Genomic DNA, 12,776 nt, shown 5'->3' on the forward strand with positions numbered 1-12,776 from the left:
AACCACAAACTAAGTCTTAGTTACATACCAATCATATGTTAATACATCATTAATGAATTGTGACGCATGTTTCATCTCAAGCAGTTACTATATATGTGAATTACTGAAGGAAGAACTCATGAATAACACAAGTGAATTTAGAGATCTGTGGTCATTGTTGACACACCACAGCACAGCACAGCACAATGTGTCCTCTGCATTTAACCCATATGTGACATAGCAGAGGGCACCCAGGGGGCAGTGCTTGGGGGCGGTACCTTGCTCAGGATACCTCAGTGGTGCCTCCCTGTTCAGGGATTTGAACCTGCAATCTTTCAATTACAAGTGTGCGTCCCTAACCATTAAGCCACCACTGCCCATAGTGAAACACTGCTCTCATGTTTGTTCACCATTAATGAATCATTGTGTTTTATATTTGTGTTTTAGTAGCAACTGAATTATTACTTAGTATTTGCCCTGTCAAGTATAGTGGTTTGTGTATGTGCCCTGTGATGAACAGACGGACTGTGCTGCCTTTGTGGCCTGTGCTGCCTATGTGGCCTGTGCTGCCTTTGTGGCCTGTGCTGCCTTTGTGGCCTGTGCTGCCCATGTGGCCTGTGCTGCCTTTGTGGCCTGTGCTGCCTTTGTGGCCTGTGCTGCCTATGTGGCCTGTTCTACCTTTGTGGCCTGTGCTGCCTTTGTGGCCTGTGCTGCCTTTGTGGCCTGTGCTGCCTTTGTGGCCTGTGCTGCCTATGTGGCCTGTGCTGCCTTTGTGGCCTGTGCTGCCTTTGTGGCCTGTGCTGCCTTTGTGGCCTGTTCTACCTTTGTGGCCTGTGCTGCCTTTGTGGCCTGTGGGCCCTGGGAAGGCTTCTTGCAACCCTGACTAGGATAAGGAGTTAGAAGATGGACTGTCCAGAAAAAAGGGCCAATTTGTTCCTTTGAGGCAGGGGTGGGGAACCTGATCCATGGAGGGCCGGTGCGGGTTTTTGGGATGCCCTCTCAATCAGCCAATAACAGTGGGTCTCCAGGATTGGAGTTGAGAACCACTGTTTTATTATTGGTTGATGGAGAGGCTATCCCAAAAACCCGCACCGGCCCTCCGTGGAACAGGTTCCCCACCCCTGCTTTGAGGGAACAATCAGGGCCAGTCCTGAGTGTTCTGGTGCCCTAGGCGAGATTCTGCTGAGCCCCACCCCCGTCCAGAGCAGCAGAAAAAAAATGTTAGTTCATTCATATTAAAAGCATTTCAGTAGCACAGGATATCTGGCTGCTAACTAGGCAGCTCGCATCTGTTTCAGAAGAAAATTACTGAATTAATAATACAACTTTTGCAAATATCTATATTGTTATGCAAAGCAACCAGGGGTATTCACACATTTTTCACTCACACTTTTGCACCCCTTATCTCGCCGGTTGGGCAGGCCCGGTTCTGTGTGCAATTACTGTACCCATTTTTATTATGGTATATGTTGGTTGCAAGGTGACACAAATATCATGTTTGCTTAATCTCAGGCCACTGCTGAGAAAAAAATGACGGAAACATTTCCCGTGTGGGCATATGTGTTTATTACACATTTCAATAACTCATGCAATAACAATAGCTCTCCATAAAACATCAGTACTTTTTAGGGTTTTAAAAATGACATACATGGTCATGATTTATAAATAAAAATGACAGTAAACGACAGAGTAAAGACTCAGATATACAGAAGCACTATTCCACATAGAGCAGTGGTTCCCTTAAAAAAAACACCAACCCACTATATAACTTGAAATATTGAGTTTTTTGCAGACCACTGTAGACACCCCTGCCGTTCTTCCATTTCACATACATTAATTCATTGAAAGTTAGCTCCTGCAGTCAGTCTCCACTCACGTCACGTTAACGAAGACAGAGCATCCGTCGGTTTTGTGACGCCACAGAGAAACACAGGCAAAGACGACTGCATTATAGCTCCTGCTTACACTAAAAGTTCTAGAATGATATCTGGAACATACATCTAGTCCGTCTTCATTTCCAGTGTTTTGACTATATACACAGCCACACTTTACAGAACCCCTGTGTAGTGGAACTTTTTATTCCACTAAACATATTAAACCTGGCTGCGATGGACTGGCATGCCATCCAGAATGTACTCCAGCCTTGTACCCTATACTGCCTGGCAGAGGTTGATAGTTCAGGTCTAGAAATTAAAAAACCAGACCAAGATTTTGTTTCCACCAACCAGTTGAGCATAAAGAGTCACAATCACAGAGTAACTCAGCGGATTGGTTGAAACAAAATCTTGGTCTGGATTTTTCGTTTATGGACCTGAAATATCCACTTCTGTTACCTGGGATAGGCTCCACCCCCCATCTCCTACATCTCTGACCAGGATAAGCATTTAGAAAATGGCAGGAAGGAGGATATAGATGAGTGTGATTCATGATGGACTTCAGTGTGATGCCTGACGCTTTTGCTGTGTCACTTCAGCATCTGTGTTCTTTACAGCGGTCAGCAAAGCCACATCATTACATTCATGTTTGGTTATTCTCTCAGCAGTCATTCTGGGGCTTTGAAGCACACAGGTTTTCACTGTTAGCCCCATTTTCTTGTCATCCACAAAAAAAAGGACGATTCTACGACTTTAGCAAAGCATGTTGCTGTTTGCTTATTTGACACTGGGCAGACTGGTTGTCCTGTTGGCAGAGAGGTGCAGTGACTCCGAGGCACGGTAGGAGAGGTTGCTCATCTTGGCACTGAGGCCGGCGTGGGAGGGGTCTGCAGGGGGCCCCCCCCTCAGGAGCTTCAGCAGGTTCCTTCTGAAGTTCTTCCCCACGAAGCCATAGAGGATGGGGTTCATGCAGCTGTTGAAGTAGGCGATGCAGATGGTGAACGGCATGCCGGTGTCGATGATGTCCAGCATGTGGCAGTTCTGGATGACCTTGAGGAGCACCAGTGTGTCCATGAAGTGAAAGATCTGGTGCGGCACCCAGCAGAGGAAAAAGGCCAACACCACGGCCGCCAACATCTTCAGGACCTCATCGCCATGTGAACGACTCTTCTGCACCCCGTGGGCATCCAGCAGAGCCTTTCCGATCAGGCAGTAGCAGGTGATGATGATGGCAAAGGGGATGAGGAAGCCTAGCACGCTCTTCATCAGGCTAAGGGCCACCAGATTGTAGTTGAGTTCGTTCCTGTCCAGAATGGCGCATACAGTGATGTTGGAGTCCTTGATCTGGAAGACGTCCCTGGTTACAGCAGTGGGGACACTGAGAAGAAAGGCGAAGGCCCAGATGACGATGCAGGTGATGCGGGCGTTGGCCACCGTGCGGCACTGGCGTGAGCGGACCGGGTGCACCAGGGCTAGGTAGCGGTCGATGCTCAAAGAGGTGAGGAAGAAGACGCTGGTGTACAGGTTGAAGATGACGAGGCTGGCTGTGAGTTTGCACAGGAAACTGCCAAAGGGCCAGTTATAGCCCGTTGCTGTGACCGTGGCCCACATGGGCAACGTGAGGAGGAAGGTGAGGTCGGACACGGCGAGGTTGAGGACGAAGATGTTGGCCACCGTCTTCAGCTTCATGTAGCAGTAGATGACCGCCACCACCATGCTGTTTCCCACGATGCCGATGACAAAGTTGCAGCCGTAGACGACGGGGATCAGGGTGAAGATGAAGGGGTAGCCAGACATGTTGCATTTCAGCGGGATCTCCTCGCTGGCACCGCCGGTGGCGTTCTGCATTCTGCTTTACAGAACAACTTGGGGGGGGGGTCAAAGGTCAATCACTGGATTCTAGAAGCTGAATGGTGGGAGGTTTCCAGCTTCCTAAAAGGAACACAACAGGCACATTTGAAATCATTTGTTTTTCATTCAGCCATCATTGTGATTCAGAAAAAATATCAGATACATATACTAAACAAAGCACAGTATCATTGCAACTTTAGTTATCATCTGCCTGTATATGTCATTATAATTTAACTTTTGCTGGCACGTTTGATCATATTACCGGATTTGCTTACTAGTACTGCCCAAAAATTCATACACGGTGATACTAGACAGGTGATAAACATGTAGTATTTTCACTGGCCACAAGGTGTCAGCGTATATTCTATTTTCAAGGCGATGTGTGTTTGCGCATGAACTCCAGGGTGCACAATGCCTGATGCCTCGGGTTTTCTGGGGTAGGCTTTCCGCGACCCCGCGTTCTACCAGCCGCGCGTTCATGAATAGCTGCTTGCTTATTGTGTATTATTGCATTCTAGGCTGATTGCAGAGATCTGTACACTACGAGATATTTTACTTAAAGAATATGTCACAGTTGTACTATGAAACATCACCTTTTCATATGTATTTGGATATGTTACTGGCTATTTTATACAAAACAAATCATAATATGTATACACAATTTGCATGTTTGTGGTATGACTAAAATAAAAAATATTTTTATTTACTAAAAACATCCCTCCGTGGTTTTCTGCAGTTCACGGACTGTGCAATCTAAAAACAAATCGTACCATACGTAACATTAAAACATTTCAGCAAATCCTGTAGGCCTACATCGAATAATAGAAACCAGCGTCGCTTTGAAACACTTATTTCCCTACCATAGATAGGAGAAATGACCTAAAGATTCGGTTTAACTGTAATAACAATAAAATGTATCTCGTAAAACGCGCTGTTTGCTCGAGTGCTACCGCGCTGGAACCGTCTGGGATGCGCTGTACCGAAGCCCACATATATAAACGACTGTGCGTTAAACTTTATTTTCTCCTATAAACTACACAAGATCCACGGTTAGCCTTTGAAGACCAGTTTTGATCCTGATACCAACAATGATATTGTTTGCAGATGTGGACATTGTCGCAACTGGAGGACGTTAGGGAGCCAAGGGCAACAAAATCATGGAACATCACTCTGTGTTTCCTCCTCAGACCCAGTGCAATAAAGCGGAGACAGATGTCAGTGGTTAAGATTTAAAAGTGTTTTCTTTCGTTAATGATTATAGCAGTGGTTGGCTGTAAATCATAAACTGTGGGAATAAAATAGAACATGATCATAGTCTACGTGATTCAAAGATATTTATAGTATTTGCCATCTTGAGAATTTTATACAGCCATTTTCATATTCCATTTGCTTCTGCGGTCTGCTGGTCTTGTGTGTGACTGAGTGTGCATGGATGCTTTTTTGTTTGTTCAGACAGTATAATGTTAGCATTTTCACATTTTATTATGCTCCAAATGTAAGCAAGTGTAAATTTTACCTCTGAAGTTTCCTTTCACTTTCCCCACGAAACACGAGACAGACAGTGACAGAAATAAGATTGCTTAGGACCTGACAAATGTGTGTTTTTCTGTACCAGTGTTTACCTATGTAGTCATTCTATGTCACTGTATGAGACCAAAACCTCTACGCAGTGACATCTTGTCATCCTTGTAATTTTTTCTGGATTTGAATTAGGACAAATAATAAATAGCGACAATCTAATCGGGGAGTGGATTTAGTTGCTCCACATCAGGAAGTTAACATAACTCCATAAACATTGAAGAAGTATGGGAATTAAGGACTGCTAGATGGTATCTCGATAGAGACAAAGAATTTTGCGTTTCCCCCGGCAACGGGCGCAGGAACGGAGCGGTGCGGGTGTTTGGCTCGGGCTGTGCCGCCCGGGCGCCGTGAAGCAGGGTGAAGACAGGAAGGAAAATAAGAGCATAACAATGAACGGACGCAGTCCCACTTGGGAAGAGAGTCCTATTGGGCAGACATCCATAAGACGTGGATCTCTACTACTGTGACAAGTTTACCGCCACTCAAAGCATTTGCGTAAGGACCCCTGCCGGCCACAAACACTTACTACACCAAAAATTAAATGTGTTCCTTTTTAGGAGATGGTGAAAGCGTGTTCTGCTAAACAATTAGCTAGCTACGATCTTCAGATTCTACTCGCTAGCTGTTTTCATCTTCTTTTTTTGTTTTTTTTTTTAGGTTGGGGGGGGGGGGCACTAAGTGATTTTTTTTGAGTGTGGTACCCAAACAACAAGCCCACCCTGGACCAGGCATTTTCCCAGTGCGCCAATTGATGTGTGGACTGGGAAATATAACTTATCATTCTGGCAAAATTTACCAAAGTTCAGGGCTGACTTTTAGTTGTAGACCAGCACTGTCCATAATATACACATAAGATATACGAGGGGTGGGGTGGGGGGTCATCTCGGCTACTCATGGACACTAAGTTTTACTTGTATAATTTACAGTTTTATACTTCCAGGTTCGCAAATGAAAGCGATTCAGGTTATTTGATCTCCTTAATCTGCAAAACAGTTCAGTCCAGAAATTTCCATGATACTAGTTGCTATGGTGTTAAAGTGCCGAAATCCTCATTGACCCTGGGGGTGTGTTGGGAGAGACAGGCTCATGTCCCAGAGAATGGTCGAAGTAGGAACGCTTTGTTTTCTTCCGTTTTCAGGAAGCGCGAGGTCGTGACCCCACGTTATGCAAGCGTTACTCCGCTCCTTAGTCCCGTGGCGACATGACTGAATTGAACAGCGCATTTTTGAGATGGAGAAGTCATGCTTATCAGGAAGTAGACAATTACTGTGGTATGGAGAGCTGAGGGAGTCACATTCTTAATTCAGGATGTATCGTTCCCTCCAATGATGTGAAGTTCAATCGAAAAAAATATTTAAGTGACAATAATAACACATCATTTTACGTCTGGAAAATCGGCAGTGAAGAATTTAGACACAATACCCCCAACAATATTTGGAGGGTGCAATTCGAAGTTGGGAGTCTGAAATTTACTGCACTGACAATTTGAATTGTGGAGGGACTTTCGCAGGTTGTAACGGGCACATATTGTACTGCCTGTGTTGTGAAACTGATTAACCGACATCTGCAGTTAATTCCGAAATCTATCTCAGATGTTAGAGCGCTGAAGCTTTTTAAGCATCATTACTTGAAGGCTCTCCAACACATGTAGATAAGTTCAGGGCTGAATTCATTGGCAGAAAAAGAGGGTTAAGAAGAAGTTAGAAGCTGATGCTCTTACCTTGAGCAGGAGAAGCTCTCTGGAGAACTTTCTTCAAGGAGGTGGAGAAGGAGAGGAAGACAGACGGGAAGAAGGGAGATTGCTCTCCGGTGCTCGGCTGATGAATGGATTCGGTTTTTCTGGGGGAGAGTGAGAGGGATGAGTCCTTGATGCCGCTGGACAGACACGCTTGCACGGACACGCGCGCGCTCACACAAACACACGCACACACACATTCAGAGCACTTGGTTGTCCACGCCTTCCACCCACCGCTCTGTCTAGATGGTCTGCACTTGGCCAACGTCCACCCCCCCTCCTCCGGTGCTCCCTCTTATACTGCCCCTTCGTCCCCTCTCCATTCTCACTGTGGTGGGAAGCCCGCTGGGGAGCGTTTATTAATAACACCGGCGGGGTGGGGGGGGGGAACGGGCTTCGGCCTTTTGTTTTTCGACTGTGAGGAAGCCCCCCCCCATAAAAAGCTCCTCTACTGTCTTCCAGCTGCTGTTCAGGGTCAATAATAAACAGCAAAGAGTAACGCCAATACTTTCAGTGTGAATAACACCTAAGATGCTCATCTGTTTCAGGAGGCTGATATCGACTGCTTTAGCGCCGCCCATGATCGATGCACCGATACTAGTAGATACTCAGCAGTTGGTGATTTGTTTGGGTAATGGAACTGTGTAGAAATCCAGAAGACGGAGACAGCCCGACCCGACAGATCAGTTCCGGTTCAGGGTCCGTGACCGTGGCTGTAAGGCGCTCGCTATGTTGGGTCACACTTGACCTTAACTTAAGAGCGAACTTTCAAAACTTACGCTGTCGGTCGCCCCCCCTTCTCAGACTTCAGGGAAGCTCTTAGCATTTTTACTTATAATTTTACATACAGAAAAATGATCTGGGGCCAGAATGAAAAATTATTGATTCAAAGAAAACAACCAATCAGATTTTAGAGGAGGCAGGACCAAGACAAATGATTGGAACATTTTTCTGTAAGTAAAACTCCCATAGGCAAGCTTTCACTGGCCATGTGCTCCTATTACCATGCGTGATAGGTAGCCCCACGCCCACAATGAACATAATACATTTACAAAGGAGAGGAGGCCATTCGGCCCATCAAGCTCGTTTGGGGAGAACTTAACTAATAGCTCAGAGTTGTTAAAATCTTATCTAGCTCTGATTTAAAGGGATGACTTTATGTTTTTCTGTGTTTGTTTTTCCCTCTTTCCGACTCTGGAGTCCTCTGTCTCTTCCGATCAGGTCTGACTGTGTGTGTTTGTATTGGCGAGGTCTCCCATCCTATGTGTGTCTATTGGCGAGGTCTCACTTCCTGTGTGTGTCTATTGGCGAGGTCTCACTTCCTGTGTGTGTGCCTATTGGCGAGGTCTCACTTCCTGTGTGTGTGCCTATTAGTGAGGTCTCACTTCCTGTGTGTGTGCCTATTGGCGAGGTCTCACTTCCTGTGTGTGTCTATTGGCGAGGTCTCACTTCCTGTGTGTGTGTGCCTATTGGCGAGGTCTCACTTCCTGTGTGTGTGCCTATTGGCGAGGTCTCACTTCCTGTGTGTGTGTGCCTATTGGCGAGGTCTCACTTCCTGTGTGTGTGCCTATTGGCGAGGTCTCACTTCCTGTGTGTGTGCCTATTGGCGAGGTCTCACTTCCTGTGTGTGTGCCTATTGCCGAGGTCTCACTTCCAGTGTGGGTGTGTTGCTGAGGGCTGCTTACACGTGACATGTGTTATCCCAGCGATGGGCATGTATCACTACAGCCTTTGAATCCAGCATCTTGATGCTATAACAAGGCACTAATATAGCAGTTCTGCACCTGATACAGCAATCAAAGCCCCCACTATAAGATGACTGCATGTGGGGGAAAGATGGCCTGTCAAAGCTGTGGTTGCCAGATAGGAGATGTCCTGGCCAAGGTCAGCTGAGTATTTACTATATATAACATTCTATCGGCCTCAAACAAAGAGAGACCCGTCATCTCGGCAAGGTGAAACCGGCTGATGATTTTCATCGCGCCGTCCGTCGCTTCCAGCTGGGGCAGCGATAAACGCATAAAAAAAAAATCACACGTGAAGATTAGGACGTGGGTGGTGTCCATCTTCTTGCCAATCTGCCGCCCCCCCCCCCTCAGAGGTATCCCACGGCTCCCGCCACGGGGGGCAACAACAAGCTTGGGAGGAACCTGAATGTGATTTAATTTGTTGTGTTGATAGCCAATCTCCCAGGCGGGCTCCTTCAGCGAACTGCACGACGCACACAAGCTGGAGAGTGAAGCTTTATGGTAGGTGAGGGGTTATGGGGTCTCTCTGTGACCGATAAAATATGCTTATAGCATGAAAAAAAAAACATTTCGTAAACTGGCAGGGGTCCAAATGTGTTTATCAGGCTTGGGAATTACTCTTTTTACGCTTGGCTCTCTCTCTTCTGTACCTCTGTTGTGGTATGCAGATGTCCCCGCACGTCATGTTACATTGGGTTTCACGCTGTCCGCATTTGTGAGATGCTCAAGGCTTTTCACTGAGTGGGACTACTTCTATTAACACAAAAAATACAATATTATCAGTGCTCCGAGGGCAGTCAACTTGGGTTAATGCGTCTTGTTTTCTCTTTTTTACAGAGAGGAAATGAGCAAATAATGGTAATAGTAGGTAGTAGTTTTCATAAATGGAAGCCACTCCATATGGATTGGCCTTGTAACATTTCCAAATGTGCACAGTCCTATTTAGAGTTTGATTTCTCGTTTTACTGTTCATATTAAAAACACTTTTCAAAGCGTGTATGCATGGTTTGAAAACCATTTTCCCGCCCGGCCCAATCAACTGGCCTTGTATCTGACATCATTATATGTTTACTACAAAGGGCGTGACAGTCACTGCACTTCATTCACAAAAGAATAATAATAATAATAATAATAGAGGAAATACATTTTAGAAAACAATATAAATGTTGTGGAATGTATGCATGTTAACAAATGCAGGAAAACATTGTGTTTTGTTTAGCTCAAATTCAGTTCCTGACCACTGACCAGATTATTCAGACACACCATGGATACCTCGCCAGACCACATATGATATGGATCAGGAGCCGAACTTCACTCCCTTAGCATTCCTGAAAAACATTCATGGTCTCAGAACTCCTGTGTTGAAGACAGACACATACAGTCGAACAGGATGTTGTCTTGGAGTCAGACCAGGAGGTTTCCATCAAGAGACAATGTTTTCTAATTAGGGTTAGAGGTTTATTTTTTTTTTTTTTATTGTGCTAAGCTAAAAACAGAACTAGCATGATGTGCTGTATTAGTCGCTGCCACAAAGGATTGTGGGAGGAAATCCCAGAATAGGATACAACTGCACACACAATGCGGGGGTCAGCTTCAAACCACGGCTGGAGAGGACAGCATGACCTGCTGGGCAATCATGCACTCTTGGGGGAGAAGGAGGGTGGTATTAATGTCAGTTAGACATCTACAGGTTTTTTTGTCCACAATCAAACACGAAGACACACCTAGATCATTCTGGAAAGGCCGCTGAAGGTGTCTTCTGGTACATGGCCGGTATCTGGAAATTAATTACGAAATTTCTCAAACTCCAGCATTCAATTACTTACCCCTGGAGGACAGATTCACCAACAAAATCTTTGAAAATCAAATAACCTGGTGCAGTTACATCCTGCTTGAGGAACACGGTAGTATTGGATCACGGAATCACGGTAATGAAATCACAGAGGCAATTACAGTGTCGTTCTGAAGCCGCTCGCTTAGGCCAGTGCTGTGATCTACACCGAATCATCACCCCTTGGGAACAGGAAATTGTGTGGTATTTAGGGTCATAAAAATACCTAATTAAATTAAGTATGAGAACATTCCTAAAGGTATTTTAAATGTTTCACTGCCTGGGAAAATGCTGATGAATTGCTGTTACAGACAGGCTGTAAAATAAAAAAAAATTTGTGGTCAGAAGACACTGTGTCCTAAATAAACCACATCTCACTAGGTAACGTTCTCTCCAGAAATGAGCTTTGAAGGTTCCTCTCAGCCTGAAACATCTTATAATCTTCAATTATCTGATTATTTAACAGGAGGGTTAATCTTCCGGTTAGATCTTGCTGATTGTTCCGGGCCGGTGTCAGGCCTGAGGTACGGTGACACACCGTGACAGTGGCAGGGCCTGCCCGGGCTGGTGGCCATCGCAGCTGCTCACGCCTCGAGAAGTCGGCTCCCCGCCGTGCCAGAACCGTCCGTGTTACGCCGGCGAGTCTGCGAGCTTTAAAAGAGGAGCGTCGTTCCAGACGCTCTTACCGGGTCGATGGACGGCAGACGGCGGGAGAGCGGAGGCAGAAATTCACCCAGCGGTGATCTTGACACAGGCGGAGGATGGAGAGTCAGAGGAGGGACTGCATGCAGGCGTCAGCTTCACCTAGAGTTGTGTGTGAGCAAGAATAAGGATTTTTGTGAACCATAGGTAACCCCCCCTCCCCCCGTTAATCCCCAGGTCAAGGCCCAGCGTGCGTACATGTCACTTTTGGGAGAGTCAGGGTTAATATAATATTTAATTCCAAGGGGAAGTACTGACACTGTTTAGTTTACCTTGGGTGTAAAGGACATAAGGCAGCTGGGGCTAATTTAAAAGCCATTCTTCACCAGTAAGAGACTGGAATGAACTGGTAGTTACTTTTTGTTTAATTACCTCCCGGGGCACTGGAAAATGAGTTACGCGCTTTTTACGGTTAGCTTTAGATGTAAATAAATCTTTGCTATAACATTCTTTGGGAAAGAGTTTTTATTTAAGGAAGACTTGCATTTTGGGCTAAATCCAAAACATGTTTTACATTTGGACCAGCAGGTGGCATAATGATGAAGGACTGAAATTCTTCGTAAGATAAGACATATCGCAGATTTGCTGGAGTCACAATGGAAAGCACATATCAGAACCACAGAGACTAAGGTGGACCAAGCAGTTCAAAGTTGTACATTTTGTTTTATTGTCCTTTTGGACAAAATGTGTATTGAGAAAAGTCTCCTGAAATGACTCCTTCTTATGCTGTCAAGGGGGATAAAAGCATTTACAACTGCAATCACTGCAATTACTGTTCAAATCGCTCACGACGATCCTTGACAGAGATCGCTTGATGAGTCAGGACCTTTGCAAAATGTCCAACCTAAAAAAAAAAAACTGTTAATAAATACATCTGTTAGACGACATCTACTGAATTTCCGTCCTTATTGAAACCATATTTCAACAAAGCACAGACGATGCACCCAGGTGCTATAAAAATATTGTCCACACAGGTAGGCTACCTATCTTTGTAACTCTGGCTTTAGACATGTGGAAGGACGTTGGGGGGGTCGTTACTGAAGGGTCAGCTCTGGGAAGCATGAAGGGCAACCGGGAAACAGGAGGCTGTAAACAAAGGGTGTCCCTCCTCATCCGGATTCAGCCACTTACAATCGGCTGGGTCCCCCCTGGCAGCGCGGAAGGCTCTTCTGATGTCATGGAAACCATGGCTATTTGTGTTACTGCGTATGGAAACACGGGAGCATCCCACTGTCCAAAATGTCATAACTGCACAAACTGGAAACTCTTCCACAAACTGTGAGAACATGTGGCACGGGGAAGTGTCACCGTGTTTGGCTTTTAAGCCAAGCAGGCATGGGATTGGTCGCAAGCAGCCCAACTGGGATTCAAGACAACAACCACTCGGTAAAGGCCTTTTAGACCTTACTTCCTGAGTGACTTGTTTATTTCTGAAGCCTGAAAAAGCACAGGGCTCAGTTCTCCTATGGCTCCCA

General features: G+C 45.6%; 1 protein-coding gene and 1 long non-coding RNA gene across 3 annotated transcripts; one reads left to right on the forward strand and one right to left on the reverse strand.

Annotated features, from left to right (window-relative positions):
• Positions 1-1,521: 1,521 nt before the first annotated feature.
• On the reverse strand, positions 1,522-7,343 carry agtr1a (angiotensin II receptor, type 1a). 2 transcript variants are annotated; one of them, XM_023824406.2, is made up of 3 exons: positions 7,255-7,343; positions 7,006-7,124; positions 1,522-3,785 (listed from the first exon to the last, which is right to left on the reverse strand). In XM_023824406.2, the coding sequence occupies exon 3, from the start codon at positions 3,699-3,701 to the stop codon at positions 2,631-2,633; it is 1,071 nt and encodes a 356-aa protein (XP_023680174.1). In that variant the 5' UTR covers positions 3,702-3,785; positions 7,006-7,124; positions 7,255-7,343; the 3' UTR covers positions 1,522-2,630. The 2 variants fall into 2 exon arrangements, with proteins under 2 accessions (XP_023680174.1, XP_023680175.1); XM_023824407.2 differs by having other exon boundaries at positions 1,522-3,718; positions 7,006-7,336.
• On the forward strand, positions 4,794-11,145 carry LOC111850482 (uncharacterized). The gene is made up of 3 exons (XR_002839808.2): positions 4,794-4,918; positions 9,202-9,269; positions 11,066-11,145. It is a non-coding gene; the product is annotated as an uncharacterized lncRNA (long non-coding RNA).
• The last annotated feature ends 1,631 nt before the right edge of the window (positions 11,146-12,776 follow it).

The sequence above is a fragment of the Paramormyrops kingsleyae genome, chromosome 21, assembly GCF_048594095.1.
Source record: "Paramormyrops kingsleyae isolate MSU_618 chromosome 21, PKINGS_0.4, whole genome shotgun sequence".
In the NCBI taxonomy this organism is placed as follows: domain Eukaryota; kingdom Metazoa; phylum Chordata; class Actinopteri; order Osteoglossiformes; family Mormyridae; genus Paramormyrops; species Paramormyrops kingsleyae.